At 42.3% G+C, this 20061-nt stretch overlaps 1 protein-coding gene across 4 annotated transcripts in view; it reads left to right on the top strand.

Moving 5' to 3' along the window:
* The first annotated feature begins 4071 nt into the window (after positions 1 to 4071).
* LOC120065574 (cytoplasmic phosphatidylinositol transfer protein 1-like) overlaps positions 4072 to 20061 on the top strand; it is an 84878-nt gene continuing 68888 nt past the window's right edge. For all 4 annotated transcript variants that reach the window (XM_039016648.1, XM_039016641.1, XM_039016660.1 and 1 more), the window contains exon 1: positions 4072 to 4708. In XM_039016648.1, coding sequence (XP_038872576.1) covers positions 4661 to 4708 — 48 coding nt within the window. In that variant the 5' untranslated portion in view covers positions 4072 to 4660. The remainder of the gene's footprint in view (positions 4709 to 20061) is intronic.

Below are 20061 nucleotides of genomic sequence, written 5' to 3'. Positions count from 1 at the left end.
AAATGTAAACATGTACAAGCTTCCTTTTTTTTCACTCTGGCATTTAGGTTAATATTGTATAGTAACTACAATGTTGTTGATCCATCCTTGATCCAGCCAATAAACTCTGTAGCTGTTTTAAAGTCGCCATTGGCTCATGGTGAAATCCCTGAGCGGTTTCCTTCCACTCCGGCAACTGAGTTGGGAAGGACGCCTATCATTGTAGTGACTGGGTGTATTGATTCACCATCCAAAGTGTAATTAATGACTTCACCATGCTCAAAGGGATATCCGATGTCTGTTTTTTTATTTTTACACATCTACCAATAGGTGCCCTTCTTTGCAAGGCATTGGAAAACCTCCCTGGTCTTTGTGGTTGAATCTGTGTTTGAAATTCACTGCTCGACTGAGGGACCTTACAGATAATTGTATGTGTGAGGTACAGAGATGAGGTAGTGATTGAAAAATCATGTTAAGCACTATTATTGCAGTCCATGCAACTTATTATGTGACTTGCTAATTCCACCATTGGTGTGCCAGGACAGAGAAAATCTTTGACTGGGCTGTACGTGAGCTGACCCCCATAGGAGTGGGAGGGTCAAGAGACCAGAGGTGGCAGAATGGAGTGGGAGGGGTGAGGTGTAGGGTTTGAGCATTGGCTGAAAGTAGGGAGGGCAGTTCCCCTTGCTGCTCCGTAGGCAAGTAAAGGGGTCTTGAAGTGGATGCAAGCTTTGACTGGAAGCCAGTGGAGTGTGCGGAGGAGCAGGGTGACACGGGAGAACTTGGGAAGGTTGAACACCAGGCGAGCTGCAGCGTTCAGGATAAGTTGCAGGGGTTTGATGGCAAAAGCGGGGAGCCCAGCCAACAGAGAGTTGCAGTAGTCCATACGGGAGATGACAAGTGCCTGGATTAGGACCTTGGATTTGAATGGTGAACAAAAAATTTAGCAGCATGTTGCTGCTGACAACTAGGCTGAAACAATGAATGAATGGGGTAGGCCTAATCTCCATGTATTGACTCTAGTTTACCAGCAGATGTCACTAGGACATTACTGTTAAATATTTGGTTTCATTCACACAGTTCATTGCTTTGAAAGATTTCCCTCAGAAATAAATACAAGTCATGTAGGTCAGTGATTTTCCTGCTCCGGGGAGAGGCTGCCACTAAGCACTGGCCTAGGATCAGATTACCCCAACACAGTCTAAACCTTAAACTTAACAGCTTGAAAATTAAACATGGCCTGTATCAGCTCAGAGAGGAGACCAAGTATGAAACAATCCAAATAATAATGAATAAAACAGGGCTGAAGAGGCATCCAAATATTTACAGGATCCTAAAGCACTCATTCAAGTAATGTAGGGCAAATATCAACAGTACCGATCAAGCCTCCATCGATAACAACCATGTCATCTTTATGATGAAGTTGTGTCTCCAATAAACTGCCTAAGAAGAGACTGCATGAGAACTCATTTGATCACTTTTATAAGCATGAGGTTTAAAGTTATATGGAGAATGAGAAATCAATTGTGAGTGTGACCATGCAAATCATAATGAATCCACTCTTTGTTACCCGGAACTGAAATGATCTGAGATCCACTGAGATCCATTGACAGACTGAAGATGAAACCACGTCCAGCACTCTCATCAAACACACAGCTGAGAGCTTGAGTCCAACCCATGCCCATTGTCCACTGTGGGCCACAGGTATTGCGTAACATGACTTCTTTTGAGGGTGTGCTGTTCTGAGCTGGATCTTTATGTAGCCATAGTCCTACATACAGGGCTATTGTGTGTGTTGAGAAGGTCATATATCTGACATAGAGCCTAATACCCTTTCTAATAAAAAACAGACGCTATTCAAATGTTGGAGTTACATCATTATTGTAATGTTGGTCAAACTACAGACTAGATCACATGAAAAGCTATTTTCTGTGTCCCAAATGGCATCCTGTCCCCTGTATAGTGCACTACTTTTGACCAGGGCCCATAGGGCTCTTGTCAAAAGTTGTGCAGTATGAACCTTTATTTAACTAGGCAAGTCAGTTAAGAACAAATTCTTATTTACAATGACGGCCTACCAAAAGGCAAAAGGCCTCCTGCGGGGACGGGGGCTGGGATTAAAAATAAATTAAATAAAGATATAGGACAAAACACACATCACGACAAGAGAGACAACACTACATAAAGAGAGACGTAAGACAACAACATAGCATGGCAGCAACACATGACAACACAGCATGGTAGCAACACAACATGACCACAACATGGTAGCAACACAACATGGCAGCAGGACAACATGGTAGCAGCACAAAACAGGGTACAAACATTATTGGGCACAGACAACAGCAGAGACAACAGGGACAACAATACATCATCCAAAGCAGCCACAACTGTCAGTAAGAGTGTCCATAATTGAGTCTTTGAATGAAGAGATTGAGATAAAACTGTCCAGTTTGAGTGTTTGTGGCAGCTTGTTCCAGTCGCTAGCTGCAGTGAACTGAAAAGACGAGCGACCCAGGGATGGGTGTGCTTTTGGGACCTTTAACAGAATGTGACTGGCAGAACGGGTGTTGTATGTGAAGGATGAGGGCTGCAGTAGGCATCTCAGATAGGGGGGAGTGAGGCCTAAGAGGGTTTTATAAATAAGCATCAACCAGTGGGTCTTGTGACGGGTATAAGGAGATGACCAGTTTACAGAAGAATATAGAGTGCAGTGATGTGTCCTATAAGGAGCAATGGTGGCAAATCTGATGGACGAATGGTAAAGAACATCTAGCCGCTCGAGTGCACCCTTACCTGCCGATCTATAAATTACGTCTCCGTAATCTAGCATGGGTAGGATGGTCATCTGAATCAGGGTTAGTTGGCAGCTGGGGTGAAAGAGGAGCGATTACGATAGAGGAAACCAAGTCTAGATTTAACTTTAGCCTGCAGCTTTGATATGTGCTGAGAGAAGGACAGTGTATTGTCTAGCCATACTCCCAAGTACTTGTATGAGGTGACTACCTCAAGCTCTAAACCCTCAGAGGTAGTAATCACACCTGTGGGGAGAGGGGCATTCTTCTTACCAAACCATATATCTTTTGTTTTGGAGGTGTTCAGAACAAGGTTAAGGGCGGTGAAAGCTTGTTGGACACTAAGAAAGCTTTGTTGTAGAGCGTTTAACACAATTCGGGGAGGGGCCAGCTGAGTATAAGACTATCATCTGCATATAAATGGATGAGAGAGCTTCCTACTGCCTGAGCTATGTTGTTGATGTAAATTGAGAAGAGCATAGGGCCTAGGATCGAGCCTTGGGGTACACCCTTGGTGACAGGCAGTGGCTGAGACAGCAGATGTTCTGACTTTATACACTGCACTCTTTGAGAGAGGTCGTTAGCAAACCAGGCCAAAGACCCCTCATGGTCTACCGTATCAAAAGATTTGGCCAAGTCAATAAAAATAGCAGCACAACATTGCTTAGAATCAAGTGCAATGGCGACATCATCATCACCTTTCAGGTTGTGGTGACACATCCATAACCCGAGCGGAAACCAAATTGCACACCAGAGAGAATACTATAGACATTATTATTGGTAATTCTGTCACCATAGGTTGTTGGAGAATAACCTGTAGGCTAAGTAAATGATTTGTATCAGTTATTATTATTTATTTAATTCCAATTAGACCTAGGTTTTTAAGAAAAGCATTTTATTTGATCTGTATTTTTTTGTGGGCCTACATCTCTGTCATAAGGCCTATAACACTGTTATGGCCAAGTCAGGGCAAAGAGCTATGAACAGGCAGTCTGGATGATGGACACAAGAGTAATCAAAAACCGCTATTTAGGCCTAGGTAAAATAACACATGCTACTCAGGCTGCATAGTCGACTCATGTAGCCCAGTCTCTTGACGTGGTGCAAGCACTTTCTCGGGAAGAGAATAGTTCAGGGTTGAATAGAACCCGAGACAATGCAAGGGAGAGTGAACTCTAATGTGCTTGCTTTCACGCTCCTTGTTTCCTGTCCGCGTGGTTTGTGTTGGCTGCCTGTTTCCGTGGCAGCGACAAAGTAGTTCGTGTTGCATAGAGTGAGAAACGACAGTCAAAGGAAGAGCCCGTAGCGTTTGCTTACATTTTTTCACATCCTAATAGAGGACACCGCAACATAAAGCTACGCCTTATTAAAGGAGACTGGTATGTGTAGGAACACAGAAGCGTGAGGAACAGCACATATTCGCCTAGCAGCCTATGCAAGGACCGACTTGACCCTCGCTTTTTTGTTGTTGTTGATAAACCTCGTTTTTTTGTTTGTTTTGGTTTGAGAAAGCTGCAGTTTAAGTAATTTCACCGTTTTGTTATACCGCCCACTTCTGAAAGCAACATCTGCTTGGCAGATTTTCAATCGAATCTCATGTATTTCGGTGAGGGCATATCCTAGTTAGGTCCTGTTTTATGCTTTTCATTACCCACGTCCTGTCCCACATAAAAAAGGAGAGGCTCGTTTTTGAACGCTGCTCATGAGAAATTCCTAGTTAAGATTCCATTCGTTCCGATGTGACAAGACAACTCACAGTGGTCATCTGTTTTCAAGGCAATCCACATGCATTTCCAAATTCTGCGTTTTTATTAGCTAAAGCTTTGGCGGTCATAACTTGTTAGACAGGCTACATTGTAAAGAAAAAAAGACGAGACTTATCAAAGATGTTGCTTAAGGAGTACAGGATATGCATGCCGCTGACTGTTGAGGAGGTAAGTGTACAAACATTTTTGTCTAACATTGTAACGTTAGTATGTAGTTATCTATCAATGCCATTGTTTGATGTTTAATATTTATTTTGACTTAATGAGATATTGTCAAACAACATGCAACTTGACTGTCAGTTAACTTTCTCGTGCGAGAAAAGGGCAGATAGGAAGGGCAGGGTGTAACATTTTAGAAAAATTATATGTTTTGTCTTACAGTAAGCCCGCCTAACCTATCCACCCATAGCCTTTATCGTCAGTCTATTTGAAAGTAAATTCCATGTCCATATGTCATAGGTGCCATGTGTGATGAACACACACAAAATATCTTCTTATTAGACGACACCTGAGAAAAACAATAGACCGGAAGTAAATTCATCACTTATAATCTGCGATGAACATATAAACACCTACTTATGTGTTCAGCAATCTAAAGGCAATTGACTCAAACTTTATATTAAATAGTATATGAGTCTAGAGAGACTACTGTTATTTATCAATAGCTTTGATACTGTACCACTGGATGGGGCTGTTGTAACTACCGTTTTATAGCGTATAGCCTAGTAATGTATGGCGAATTAAAATCAAGAATGATGAAACTGTAATATTGCACCATAACCATAATCTTATAGGCGACTGTTATGAACATTCTTAATAATAGGTTGCTATCATTTGTGAACTATTTTGTAGGCCTAATGCTGTTTTAGGTTGCTGGTCTAGCATAATTCTGCTCCTCCTCGAGCGCTGTTTGGTGCACAATGCTCGTCTTTATTCAAAGGAATGAGCAGCACCTCCCCTAAGAATCTGTTTAGTTACACTTAATTCTCAGCCAGTCATCTCTGCATGCTTGTAGGTCTCGGTGACAAGGGGGGGGATCATTCTTCTCTGATCAGTCAATGTGCCGGTTTGTCCTTCACCCCCACCGTTGCCGAGATAATATAGTTCTAGGCCTGCATAGCTGTCATGCCCGTGAGGTCTTCAATGTAAATTGTGGTCATAACACCTTATGTTGTTGTCACTCATGTTGATTGCATTTCTGCATTCCTCCTGCCTTCATCAATGCCACATTGTCCATTAGAAATGCTGGAGTGTTGATGGGTTTTCTGAGAACACTGCTATTCCAGAAATTAAAATGTTTCTATAAGCCTATTCCGTTGCCTTTTTAGTTCAACACAATTACAAGCCTCCGGTCTTCTCAGAATTACAACCCAATGGAACTCGGGCCTCATAAAAAAAACATGTACTTTCAATAAACTCCCTCAACATTTAATAACGAGTATCAGCCAAAACACTTTATTTGGTATCAGCAGTTTCATAACAGAAGGACAGGTTCATAGGTTCATTGACTGAGGGCTCAGTTTCTCAGTTTGGCATGAAGCAAGACTTTGTCTTCCAGCCGGGGTTCAAATCAGCACCCAGTTAGTAATTTCAACAGTCATTTTGACCTAGAGTATGGTCAAAGTGAAGACAGTGACTGAATCGTTTTTTTGTTGTGAGTCTGGGAAGAGATTAAAAAGATAGGTTTGTTTGTTTTCTCTTCAATGATCTATTTATTACATCAGACACTAATAGCTTGCTGACTAATGTGCAAAATAGTGTCACTGAAGGCACTCAAGGTATGAAGGAGTACCTATTCCTAATAGGCCATTAGGACACGGAGCAGCACAACTGTAAGATGTAAGGAAGTAACATATTTTTTATACTTGCTTCTGAACTTTGTGTGTATGGCTCAACTAACATTGAGCCTGTACTATGATATGTAAGGGCAGAGATAATATAAAGAGAGAGCTATCTTTGTCTCTTGAAGTTTTCTTGTCCCAGAGTCAACACATGTGAAGGAGACATTGGAAGGGCACATAACGTTGTCAACAATGACAGTTGGCACCCATTGTTACTACCATTCAGTTCTCACCTTGACGTCGAGAAGATTGCTTTCTTTCCTTCTCTCATTCAAATAAATTGCGCTTATCGTGACTGCGTATTGAGTTTGGAGTCGTCCATGTCCCTGATAACATGAATGGCTGCTTCCTGACCGGGGGAGGGGTGTATTCGCTTGGGGAGGAAGTGTCCTCAGGCCAGATATCTTCTCCGGCCAAGTCGGTTTTGTCTGAAAACCCCAGGGCCACTGGGTTAATGAAGTGCGTGTGTGTGGGGGGTAATGGGGACATGCGAGGTCACCCCTCTCTTTGCATTGTCTCTTTCTGGGAAGTGATTGGCCTGGCTCCGGCCTCTAGTGACATGTTACCTCAGCATAGTGCAAATGGTAACACTGGAAATGTGACAAATTATTATTGTGGAACTTTACAACTTGTTTTTACAGCATGTTTCAATTCACGAAAGCATGTACGTTCATGTGTTACTACTGTGGGTTGAAAATGTTTGGATAACGTATAAGAAAAGTTCTGTGAACCCCAACTCCTATCTTATCCCCCATACCAATCAGATCCTGTCATCCATAGACACAGATCTTGGATCAGCTTACCCACCCCAAATCCTAACCTTAACCATTAGGGAGGAAATGCAAAATTGACCTTGGCTCATATTCTAGGTCGTTAAAGTCATGCGTTTGCCATTTCCCATAGTAATTTATCAGCCACCACGCCTGTTTATTCCAGTCAGAGGATGGAATAGTGATTCATTTCAGAGGACACAGACCGACTAATGAACTATCTCTCTAGATGTCACTCCTCCCATCTAGTTCCTACAGATCTGTTGGCATTTAAAAGGGTGATGATTCATCATTCTTACCTAGGGCAACACACCTGATTTACACCATTACTCAACACTTGCTAATGTTGCAGATATGTGATACTTGTGGGTGTATGATCTTAGGCATTTAGGCCAAATTCACCAAACGCTGTCTCTTATTTCCTGAATCATTAGGAAATAAGATGAACTGACCTCAGAGCAGTGTCTAGGGCCAACTTCCGCCTACGCCAGAAACCTGTTTCCTTTACCCTGGACAGTGAATCAGGATCATGGACATCTTTAGAAAGACATGCTATGCATCCCAAACAGTATAGGGAATAGGATGCCATTTGTGATGCATCCGCAGTGAATCATTCAAACACACCTTGTGACCTCATAGCAGCCCGTTTCCTTTCCCGTTGTGAAGGTTTTAAAATAGCCCAGATGCAGTTTTCTCTATCCCTTTCGGGGATTTTATAGAAAATTTTAAAATACGTTTTGCCGTGCTTGAAATTTCTCTGCTTTCCAGCTTCGGCAATAACTGAAGGGATTATAGCGCTGGTCTGACGGAAAAGCTTATAATCCTCACTAATGCTAAGGTTGTGGATGGCATTCATTGCAACAACAAAAAATAGAATCCAATTCCTTTTTCTGGTTTTGGGACATACGCTCGTATTCAGGACCATCTGTGTGAGTAGATGTGAGTAAAGCCCAAAGGTGTAACAATTGTCTATTTCTACCCCCTTTATCACCGAGAGCCTTCTCACTCTCTGGCAGAGAAGGTTATTTCAGGTCGTGGACTATATCTGTTGGAATTTGAATATGGATGGCTGCTAGCCATCACAGGGAATGTACTCTATAGAAGTGGATGATAGAAGCTCATTTGTTTTTGTGTATGTTATGTTAGTTGATGATGCGATATTCCCGAAACGGTGATATAAAAAGCGTCTGTGCCTATCAAAATTGCAATTGTAACGTTGATTAAATTCTCTGCTGACCCTTTGAGAGGTCATCTGTCTTTCTGCTTTAGTGGCACACACACACACACACACACACACACACACACACACACATGCGCGCGCGTTCACAATCACTCACTCCGTCAGTGTTGTGGGTAGGGCTGTGTGATCAAACATCATCCACCATGTGTTAGCTTGTCTTCTGACGATTCATCATTAGCAGTCATTTATGCAAAGTGATTTACAGTTCACACATTCAGTAAATATGTGGCCCATGTGGGAATCAAACCTCATAACTTCTGTTGGAAGCGCTACGGTCCAACCTTCAGAGCCAACAGAACCAATGCATTCCCGCTACGGTATGCCCTAATGAACATGACCCTGTCTTCATTTGAACTAACATCCCCTGAAATTAGCAAGGGGATTTCAGCTGGCTCCCATTCGGTGTGTCAAACGCTGCTCTCTGTGCCCCATCTGCTGTCTACGTTGAGTTAATCAGCCGCTCCTTTATCTGCCGTCTGAATTGGGATTTAGCCTCCCTCTCGGCAAGCTGCTGCATTTGCCTGATTGCGGTCTTGTCCCAGCCTGGCGTAGAATACGACTCCCCTGGGCATTGCCAATCAGCCCTGTGCTGATAACTAGCCACCACTTGTGAAACAAGTGTTATGTGTTCCATTGGTGCAATGTTACTGAACAAATTAAAAAGGAGTGTATTTTAGGCATACAGTATTTTTATACAGTTACCTCAAGGGACTACTTTGTCCAATGAGGCCCGTGGTGGTGGGGGGGGGGGGTGTTAATGTCTGGAAAGTAGTTCCGTGGCCTCAAGTTGCCTGATCATGATGTGTCTCCCTCCACATCAAGTTTCTGTAAAGACTTTGTTCAACTTCCTTTAAAGGCTCTTTAACTCGATGGCTTGCCATTGTTAGATCCCCCAGTCTGTTTCCATGACGCCGGGAGTTCATTTCACATCTCGCTGAGATGCTGCCGCTCCAGAGAGGCAAACAATAATAGAAACAGACATGAGGAGAGAGAGAGAGAGAGAGAGAACGAGACAGAGATAAGGAGACAATGGTAGACAGAGAGCGACAGCGAGAGGCAGAGAGAGAGGATCGTATTGAAATGGAAGTCAGTCTCTTTCATGGCTGTTGTCAGTTTACAGCACAAACTTGAAAAATATTATTGTTTACTGTCAGGGTGAGATGAGAATAGCGATATTGTGAACATCACAAGGTGTTGTTAAGCGTGTTCAGAAGTGTAAGAACCAAATTACCCCCCCCCCACTACTCAAAATAGGTTGTCTGTCTTTCTCGCTGCTTTTTGGTAGTGTTTTATTTTTTTATTTCACCCTTATTTAACCAGGTAGGCAGTTGAGAACAAGTTCTCATTTACAACTGCGACCTGGCCAAGATAAAGCAAAGCAGTGCGACAAAAACAACAACACAGAGTTACACATAAACAAACGTACAGTCAATAACACAATTGAAACATCGATGTACAGTGTGTGCAAATGTAGAAGAGTAAGGAGGTAGGAAATAAATAGGCCATAGAGGTGAAATAATTACAATTTAGCATTAACACTGGAGTGATAGATGTGCAGATGATGATGTGCAAGTAGAGATACTGGGGTGCAAAAGAGCAAGAGGATAAATAATATGGGGATGAGGTAGTTGGGTGTGCTAGTTACAGATTGGCTGTGTACAGGTACAGTGATCGGTAAGCTGCTCTGACAGCTAATGCTTAAAGTTAGAGAGGGAGATATAAGACTCCAGCTTCAGTGATTTTTGCAATTCGTTCCAGTCATTGGCAGCAGAGAACTGGAACGAATGGCGGCCAAAGGAAGTGTTGGCTTTGCAGTGAAATATACCTGCTGGAGCGCGTGCTACGGGTGGGTGTTGCTATGGTGACCAGCGAGCTGAGATAAGGCTGGGCTTTACCTAGAAAAGACTTATAGATGTCCTGGAGCCAGTGGGTTTGGCGACAAATATGTAGTGAGGGCCAGCCAACGAGAGCATACAGTTCGCAGTGGTGGGTAGTATATGGGGCTTTGGTGACAAAACGGATGGCACTGTGATAGACTACATCCAGTTTGCTGAATAGAGTGTTGGGGGCTATTTTGTAAATGACATCGCCGAAGTCAAGGATCGGTAGGATAGTCAGTTTTACAAGGGTATGTTTGGCAGCATGGGTGAAGGACGCTTTGTTTGCGAAATAGGAAGCCAATTCTAGATTAAAATTTGGATTGAAGATGCTTAATGTGAGTCTGGAAGTAGAGTTTACAGTCTAACCAGACACCTAGGTATTTGTAGTTGTACACATATTCTAGGTCAGAACCGTCCAGAGTAGTGATGCTAGTCGCGCAGGAGGGTGCGGGCAGCAATCGGTTGAAGAGCATGCATTTAGTTCTACTAGCATTTAAGAGTAGTGTGTTCTGTGGCTGTGTGTATAAAGCGTCTCAGAGTAGGAAAACTGATGGTCATTTCCATGTAAAAGGATCCATGAGCACCAACCAGTTTATAGGAGCATATCACATTTGGTGTCAAATGAAAGCTACAAGTCTATATTTTTTGGAAAGAAAGGTATAGATATATTTTTCAACCATTTTTCGTTCCTGAAAATTTGGAATAAGCAAAGACTTTGATTTCTGGTCACACAGATGGAAAATGGGTCTTAAAACACTTGTACTAGATTAAGTCTTAAGGTATACTGAATGAAAATATAACGCAACATGCAACAATTATTTTTTTTTTACTGAGTTACAGTTCATAGAAGGAAATCAGTCAATTGAAATACACGCATTAGGCCTTAATCTATGGATTTCACATAACTGGGCAGGGATGCAGCCATGGGTGGGCCTGGGAGGGCATAGGTCCATCCACTTGGGAGCAAGGTCCACCCACTGGGGAGCCAGGCCCAGCCAATCAGAATTTTTCCCCCCCCACAAAAGGGCTTTATTACAGACAGAAATAATCCTCAGAACCCCCCCCCCCCTCCTCAGACGATCCCGAAGGTGAAGAAGCCAGACGTGGAAGTCCTGGGCTGGCGTGGTTATACGTGGTTGTGAAGCAGGTTGAATGTACTGCCAAATATTAAAATTCTTATTAAATTCTCTGTTGGAGATTCCTGCAGTCAGCATGCCATTTGCATGCTCCCCAAAAACTTGAGACATCTGTGGCATTTTGTTGTTACAAAACTGCAAATTTTAGAGTGGCCTTTTATTGTCCCCAGCACACGGTGCACCTATGTAATGATCATGCTGTTTCATCAGCTTCTTGATATGCCAGACCTGTCAGGTGGATGAATTATCTTGGCAAAGGAGAAATGCTCACTAACAGGGATGTAAACAAATTTGTGGACAAAATCTGAGAGAAATAAGCTTTTTGTGCGTATGGAACATTTCTGGGGTCTTTTATTTCAGCTCATGTTGTAACGGCAGTCTACTTCGTCCTCCTCCTCAGACGAGGAGAGGCGAGAAGGATCAGAGGACCAATGTGCAGCGTGGTAACTTGACATAATGAATTTAATAGACAAAACAAAAACACTATACAAAATAACAAAAGAACATACCGTCACAGTCCTAGCTGGTGCAGAACACAAACACAGAGACAGGAAACAACCACCCACAATCCCCAACACAAAACAAGCCACCTATATATGATTCTCAATCAGGGACAACGATTGACAGCTGTCTCTGATTGAGAACCATATTAGGCTGAACACAGAAACAGACGAACTAAACACACAACATAGAATTCCCACCCAGCTCACGTCCTGACCAACACTAAACAAGCAAAACACATAAGAACTCTGGTCAGGACGTTACACATGTTGTGTTTTTATATTTTTGTTCACTATAGAAATACATCAAAACTCAATAATGTTGATAAAGGCCCCTGCCAACTAATATCTACATTTTATATTTCATTTTGCATAAATAGTTTGCTTTCTGTACGTTGGAGAAATATTGCCTAGTGTCTTGTCATTCTGTTATCAAAAACCCACATATCTTTAAGATATTTTCTAATCCTTCTCCCTCATGAGGAGGGAGGATGATGACAGTTCACAGAAGTAACAAGGAAAGGTAGACCTACCCATTAATTGTAGTGTTATATACTGATATAATTATGTTTATTAATTATTACGTGTTTAATCTTGCCACTATAGGGGGTGCTGTTTTCGCATTAGCATAATTTCCTCTACAGATTAAACTGCCTCTTATTCAATTATTGCTCTTACTATATGCATATAATTAATACCATTGGATAGAAAACAATCTATAGTTTCTAAAACCGTTTCAATTTTGTCTCTGAGTTAAACAGAAGTCATTTGACAGCACTTTCCCTGACCAAGAAGAAGAATGCAAGATGTGTATGCTCGCTTCAACGCTCTGCCTATATATGGTCACGCCACCTATGACCCGAAACACACTTCATTCGTCTTCCTCTGGGTGTCAAGAGGACGTCAGAGGAGAAATTTTTTGTTTACCTTGTACTGACGTGAAATAAGACCTATTTCTTTGGCGTGACCGACAACTTCCGGTTCTCTGATTCGCGCTATTTGGAGGTGCGATTGTCTACTGTTTTGCTGCCGTTACGGATGAAAACTATCTCCGTCTCGAAGTTTGTTTGATACATGTGACCATATCATCTTAATGTATGTTTTTTCAATATAGTTTAATCAGATTATTTGAATTTTTTCGGGAGTTTTGCCGTGTTCCGTTCTGTGACTTTTTTTACTTTGGCCAGTCGACCAGTACATATGCTAAATGAAGAGGGAAAGTTGCCATTATGAATGGATTGAACGACTCATCAGGACTAAGGACACATTGATCAACATTCTGATGAAAGATCAGCAATAGTAAGACCCAATTTACGATGTTATTTCATATATCTGTCGTGCATGTGAACTGGTCGGGGGCGCCCAGCTGGTTCTGGCTGGCGTGGCTATGCTAATTTAGCGCTACATTTTGTTTTCGCTATAAAACATTTAATAAATCTGAAATATTGTTTGGATTCACCAGATGTTGGGCTTTCAATATCTGTACGCTGTGTATTTTTCTGAAATGTTTTAAGATAAGTAATTAGTTATATGACGTTGGTCTCTGTAATTGTTCTGGCTGCGTCAGCACTATTTCAGATTGCAGCTGCAATGTAGAACTGTGATTTATACCTGAAAAATGCACATTTTTCAAAAAAAAACTATGCTATACCATAAATATGTTATCAGACTGTCATCTTATGAAGTTGTTTATTGGTTAGTGGCTATATATATTTTTATTTAGTCGAATTAGTGATAGCTACTGACGCAGGAAAAAACTGTTGGAGTAAAAAAATTGTGTCTTATGCTAACGTGGTTAGCTAATAGATTTACATATTGTGTCTTCCCTGTAAAACATTTTAAAAATCTGAAATGGTGGCTTTATTCACAAGATCTGTATCTTTCATCTGGTGTCTTGGACTTGTGATTTAATGATATTTAGATGCTACAATTTACTTGTGACGCTATGCTAGCTATGCTACTCAGTGGGGGGGGAGTGGGGGGTGATCCCGGATCCGGGTTGGTGACTCGTTAAAGGTTAAAACGCATCACACCAAGTTGGTAACGGTGAATGAAAATCTGTAACAGAATGACTGCAATTGAATTAGCCACAATGGAGAAATCATAGTAGTTACAAACCACAGTTGCAGTAGAGTACAGTAGAGTCGTTTTGTAGAGGTGTGGGGGGGCTGCCACACTGGGTGCCTGGAGAGATGTTGTTGTGGAAGAATACGTGCCTTTCTCATGGGCACAATGACAGGCAATGGCATCTAGGATTTGAACTGGCAAACCATCCGGTTGCTGGCTCACCTCCCTAATCGCTAGGCTACCTACTGCCGACTGTACTGAGCTGTGCGGTACTGTGCTCTACTGTGCTGTACTGTAAAGTACAAACTTGTGAAACATAGACGTCTATGATTGGTACCGATTTGGTCCTGTCTGAACCAACCAAATGTGGTCTTGTTTGGGTCAGAGCTCATTAGAATAAGGAGGATATTGCATTTTTCTACCTTTTTGTGTACGTAATTAGGATACATCACCATGAAGAGAGTGACATTCATAATTATGCATTTCTGTTTAGTACAGATCAAGGACCCATGATGTCATTCTGCTACCGGGTGTTGATCCACTTCACTGACTGTCGTTCAACTCAAGTTGTCGTATCATAGCGGACACCCCATTCTGCAGACATCTTTGAATCTTAATTCAAAGTAGATATTTAACAGAGTTTTTGGAAAACGTGGTCACACAAAAACCTGAGGGAGATTTGGTGTTTTATTGACATTTTCAGTGGCCATTGTTAAAAGTAGACATCTGCATATGTGTTCAACTTTGTAATCAATTTTTCTTGGCATACATTTTAAAGTGAGAAAGTGAGTTTCAGCATCACTCTGTTACCATGGAAGTGCCCTGATTTTAAGATCAGTATGGCCTTTTAGATCATAATGAATAAGATGAAATGGACAGGGAGGGACCTGATCCTAGATCAGCACTCCTACTCTGAGACGCTTGACACACGCAGCGCCTGGTTTGAAATTGTCCATTTAATAGTTAATTGTGGATATTCAATGTTGTGTTGATGATGAGGAAATGGACCTAACATTTTTCCATGGGTGGATCGGTGCGAGACACAGTTGTCATCTGGTGTAGATGACAGTGTTGTGATTTGATAAGATGCCATTTGCTGCTATTTGCTGCTCCAGCAGAAGTACCATCATGGCTTTTGATAGACCGTTATCCATGGACGAGGCCTCCTCTCATTTCCTCGATGGTGTGTGTGAGCGTAGCCTACGGAAGGCTGTTCCATAACCCCACTGCAACATGAGATCTTCACGCATTGCTGACAGTCACTCTCTCTTCCTTGGACAGAAGCCATTTCAATTAACTGGAGAGCGAACACACACACACACGCACACTATCACGAATGTATGCAATCTGTACAATCTGTACACATGTGAATGCACAAGTGGCCGTACTATAACGTAGCAGACACACTACACACATGTGCACACACACACATTCCATGACCCCACTGAAACATGAGATTGTCACGCATTGCTGACAGTCACTCTCTCTTCCTTGGACAAAAGCCATTTCAATTAACTGGAGAGCTCACACACACACACACACACACACACACACACACACACACACAGACACACACACACACACACACACACACACACACACACACACACACACACACACACACACACACACACACACTATCACGTATGTTTGTACTTCAGTTTATTTAGTAAATACTTTCTTAACACTTATTTTTCTTACAATCCCTTAACCAACAAGGCAGTTTTAAGTAAGCTTTTCACTGTGAGGTTGTATTCGGCGCATGTGACAAATCCGATTTGATTTGATTCTCACAGATGCACATTCTTGTGGTTTCCCTACTCTGCCCATTCATCCTACAGTAGCTGTGGTATGTCTTTAGCGTTTCCATACTATGCCCGCACCTCTCTGATTCAGAGGGGTTGGGTTAAATGCGGAAGACACATTTCAGTAGAATGCATTCAGTTGTTCAGCTGACTAGGTATCCCCCTTCCCTTTTCCCTTCCCCATTCATCCTACAGTAGCTGTGGTCTGTATGTAGCGTTTCCCTACTCTGCCCATTCATCCTACAGTAGCCGTGGTCTGTCTTTTTTCCATTACAGGTGTCCCTTTCACTCCCGCAGCCTTTCCTGTCAGACTTTCATTTAAAAATGACTTTATTATCAACCCCAATACAAACATCACATCATTCACATTTATAATTCAGCACTCTTGTATTGACTAAAGACAATCAAGCAGCCAACCAAGTTGTTATTTTATTTTACCTTAAATCACAGTCCACTTTGAGTAGCCATCTGATTTCCTTGTAATATTAAATGTGTCATACCATGCCCAATTTCATTATTTGTGCACCATGGTGAATTTTAACTGCCAACTTTCCCTAATGAATTACTGAGAAGAGTTTATAGGGGAGCTGGGAACTGAACAAGTAAACACACAGACACACACACACACACACAGACACACAGACACACCCCACACAGACACACACACAGGCTGAATCCGTTGCTTTGGGATTGAAATGAATAGAATATGAGAAGACAAATGTATAAACATGTCCTCATTCTGAGAAATGTTGGCCCCAACCCGTAGCCATTGGCAGTGTAATTACAGTCGGGCTCAGCCACATCTTCAAAGAGTATTTTGGACAGGAGGGATGGGCCCTTTGGCTTGATTAGTTCATTTGGAGCTTCCATTTTGCCATTGTTGCCTCTCTGTTCTTTTGTTTTCGTTCTTGTTCTCTCTGTCTGTCTGTCTTGTCTCTTCTCGCTCATTTCTCCTTTTCTCCCTGTCTTTCTCTGCTTTTCTTTTAGGGCGCCGCCCTATGGGACTCCCAATCCCGGCCAGATGTGATACAGCCTGGAATCGAACCAGTGACTGTAGTGATGCCCCTTGCACTGAGATGCAGCGCCTTAGACCGTTGCGCCACTTGGTAGCCCAGTAGTACATTTACCGTTAATTCATATAATTTCTAATCTACAATATTTGTTTGGTTACGGTGATTTCATTTAATACATTCAATATATTATTATTCCAGTCTTTTACCGTTATCATCGTCAGAGTGGACACGTTGTTTGCAGAGCGCCCAACCTATGCTACACTTGTGAGAAACGTTTTTGGTTTATGTCAATCCATTTACGAGTATTGTCAATTCAGTCATTGTCTTTTGTTTGTAGTGCTCATGTCAATGTTGAGTAAGGACACAGACATGATTACTTATAGAAGTAGGACTATAGGCTACCTGGCCTGCACGCAAATGTAGGCATATAAATATGCCCATATGGGGATCTGATAGTTTCTGATTGATTTAACGCACCACCAGTAATGAGATGTGGAGCCTCTCCAAGTAATGTTTTCTTCATCTCAAACAACAAGCCAACAGAATGACAATAGATCCTCAATGTATTTGAAAAATGTCATGCTCTGGTCTAGTGGAAACGTCATAAAATACCTGATGATCTCATATCTCTTGCACAAATAGCCGACAGCTGTGTATGTCCTGAGCTCATTGGCATGGGAAACTCTGAGGGCCCAGAATATTTTATGCAAGTTTGCTAGAAGAGCTTCAGGCTGGACCCAAGTTGATAGTTGATACAATTTTTCAAGTTTATTGCAGACAACAGGCTGTATGTTGCCAATGTGATTTTTATAGGATATTTATTTTTCTAATGGTATTTTCTACCTGCAGGCTGCAATGTTTTTATTTGTTGCCTTTTTGTAGGCTATTTTTATATAGTTGGCAAAGGTAATAGAAGTAACTTTTTAGGTTTGTATCATTTTCATTTAGATTTGGATCTAATTTTGATTAACCACAGCACAATAATTTTGAGATACGAAGACGTTGTTATAAAATAAATGAAACTGTTCCACGAAAATGTGCATATGAAAACCATAACTGGCACGCAGATCGGTAGAAATGGGAAGATAAATTGCCATTCCACATGAGAAAGGTTTCAGACTCCTCGTGTAGCCTATTACTGGCAACTTCAGGAGAGTGATGGCCGAATCTGCCAAAGCCAGCAGGAGCGGCAGGAGGATGATCAGGTTGTTTCTTTTCTTCTGGTTATCTTGATCTCTGGGTCCCTCTTGAGTCATTTGTGTTTTATTTCATCACACAGTGAGCTTAACATCAGACAAGCTCAATGCATATAGTAGAATTTATTAAACAGACGACTTCCGGTCGACCAATATTATTTTTATTCGGGGACATCCCTATTTTATTTTCCCTCCCTTTCTCTATCACCCACTTTCTATCACACATCTCTCTTTTTTGCTTTTTCTCTCACACGCTTTCTACATCACAACTCTCGTCTTTTTTATTCTCTCTCACACACTTCCTCTCACTCACTTCCTCATCTCTCCCTCTACCTGAGCTTTGTTACCCTCTCCATATCCATTGTCCCCTTTCCTGTGTCACAATCACACACATACACACAAGGTGACCCATGGCTCCAGTGAGGCTGAATCCCCAAGGCTTGGTTTGTAGCACTGCTCTACTGCTGCTGTATTGTCCTGGTTAAGCTTCTCCCCACCGTTGCTAGAGGACTGTACTTGTATCTAGACCTAAGGACAGAGGGGTTATTGTTCCCCAGCTCTGGTGGAACTCAGCCCAGACCCACTCACCACTCCTCCCCCTCCTCTGGATCTTAAAGGCTAAACCCTTTAGAGTCAAGCACGGGGCTGGGTATTGTCATCGAGGCATCTTCTGGGAAATAGCCTCGCTACCCTTTCCTGTGTCGGGCTTTCATCGTGCGCGCGTGTGGTGTGTGTGTAAGCTTTGTCACAGTCATCCAGTGTTTCGACCTTCAGTTGGGGCGGTGAGAAAATGTTATCACTCTGCCCACGTGAACGAAACAAAACTTGGCGTACACTGTAGCATAATACAACCATTATTCAACAACAAATGTCACATTGATCATTCTATTGGCTCAGAGTCAACCCGAACCAATGCTTGGTCTTCTCTTCTATTTTGACACGGTGTCGACGTCAAGCTACTTGTTATGGAGTGTAGGCTACTGACTCCATTTGGTCCCCTGTTCTATCTTCGCCTTTACTACCCAGTCGATTTAAAATCACGTGGTGATGGGTGTTTTGAAAGTGAAATGGGAGTGTGTTCCCCAGACTTAATGGGATTGAGAGAATCGTTGGTGTTTTTATAAGCCTCGCTGGTAGCTGTTGGTCTCCAGTTTAACCTGTGGAGGGAGGGAGAGAGAGCGAGGTAGAGGGGAGGGGGATTAGTTGCCTGCTATTCAGCTACCCTCTGTGGCTTTTCCTGCTTTTTAATCTCTCCGTCGAGAGAGGGAAAGAGATGGAGGGATTTAAGCAGATGCTCTCTAGTCTATAGAGCGACTGACAGAAAAAGGGAGGACGAGAGGGGGAGGGAAAGAGTGAGAGAGATTTTTGCAGATGCTGTCATAAATGTCGATTTACACAGAGAGAGAAAAAAGGAGAGAGAGAGAGAGAGAGAAAAAGAGGGCGAGCGGGAGAGGAAGATGCAGAGAATAAGCAGCAGTAAAAGGAGGTATTGAACCCCAGAGCTTGGAGTGGAATGTTTGACGTATTCACCTGCCCACAGGCCCCATATCAGCTGTAAAGAACATCATCTGGCCTCTCTAGCAGCAGATGGGTCTGGCAGAGTGGCCATTAAACCAAATAGAAGCATAATTGTGAGAATGTTTCTCTGCCCTCTGCTAGTGTGATGTTAACAACTGTAATGGACTCTGAGACAGTCGGTGTGTGCGTGTGCCGTTGGTGCATGTTTACTTTTACGTGCGTGCGTGCGCCTGTGCAGGTGTGGGCCTTGGTCAAAAGTAGTACACTATATAGGGAAAAGGGTACCGTTTGGGCCACAGTCAGAGTCACGCACACACAAACATACGTATGAACACAAATACACACACATGACATGCTACTCTCATATGCTTCAAACCAATATGTACAGTTGAAGTCGGAAGTTTACATACACTTAGGTTGGAGTCATTAAAACTCGTTTTTGAACCACTCCACAAATTTCTTGTCAGCAAACTATAGGTTTGGCAAGTCGGTTAGGATATCTACTTTGTGCATGAGACAAGTCATTTTTCCAAAAATTGTTTACAGACAGATTAT

This window comes from Salvelinus namaycush, chromosome 2 (genome assembly GCF_016432855.1).
Source record: "Salvelinus namaycush isolate Seneca chromosome 2, SaNama_1.0, whole genome shotgun sequence".
Taxonomy (NCBI): Eukaryota; Metazoa; Chordata; class Actinopteri; order Salmoniformes; family Salmonidae; genus Salvelinus; species Salvelinus namaycush.
The sequence above is the reverse complement of the archived record's forward strand: the minus strand, read 5'-3'. Positions and strand labels throughout refer to the sequence as shown.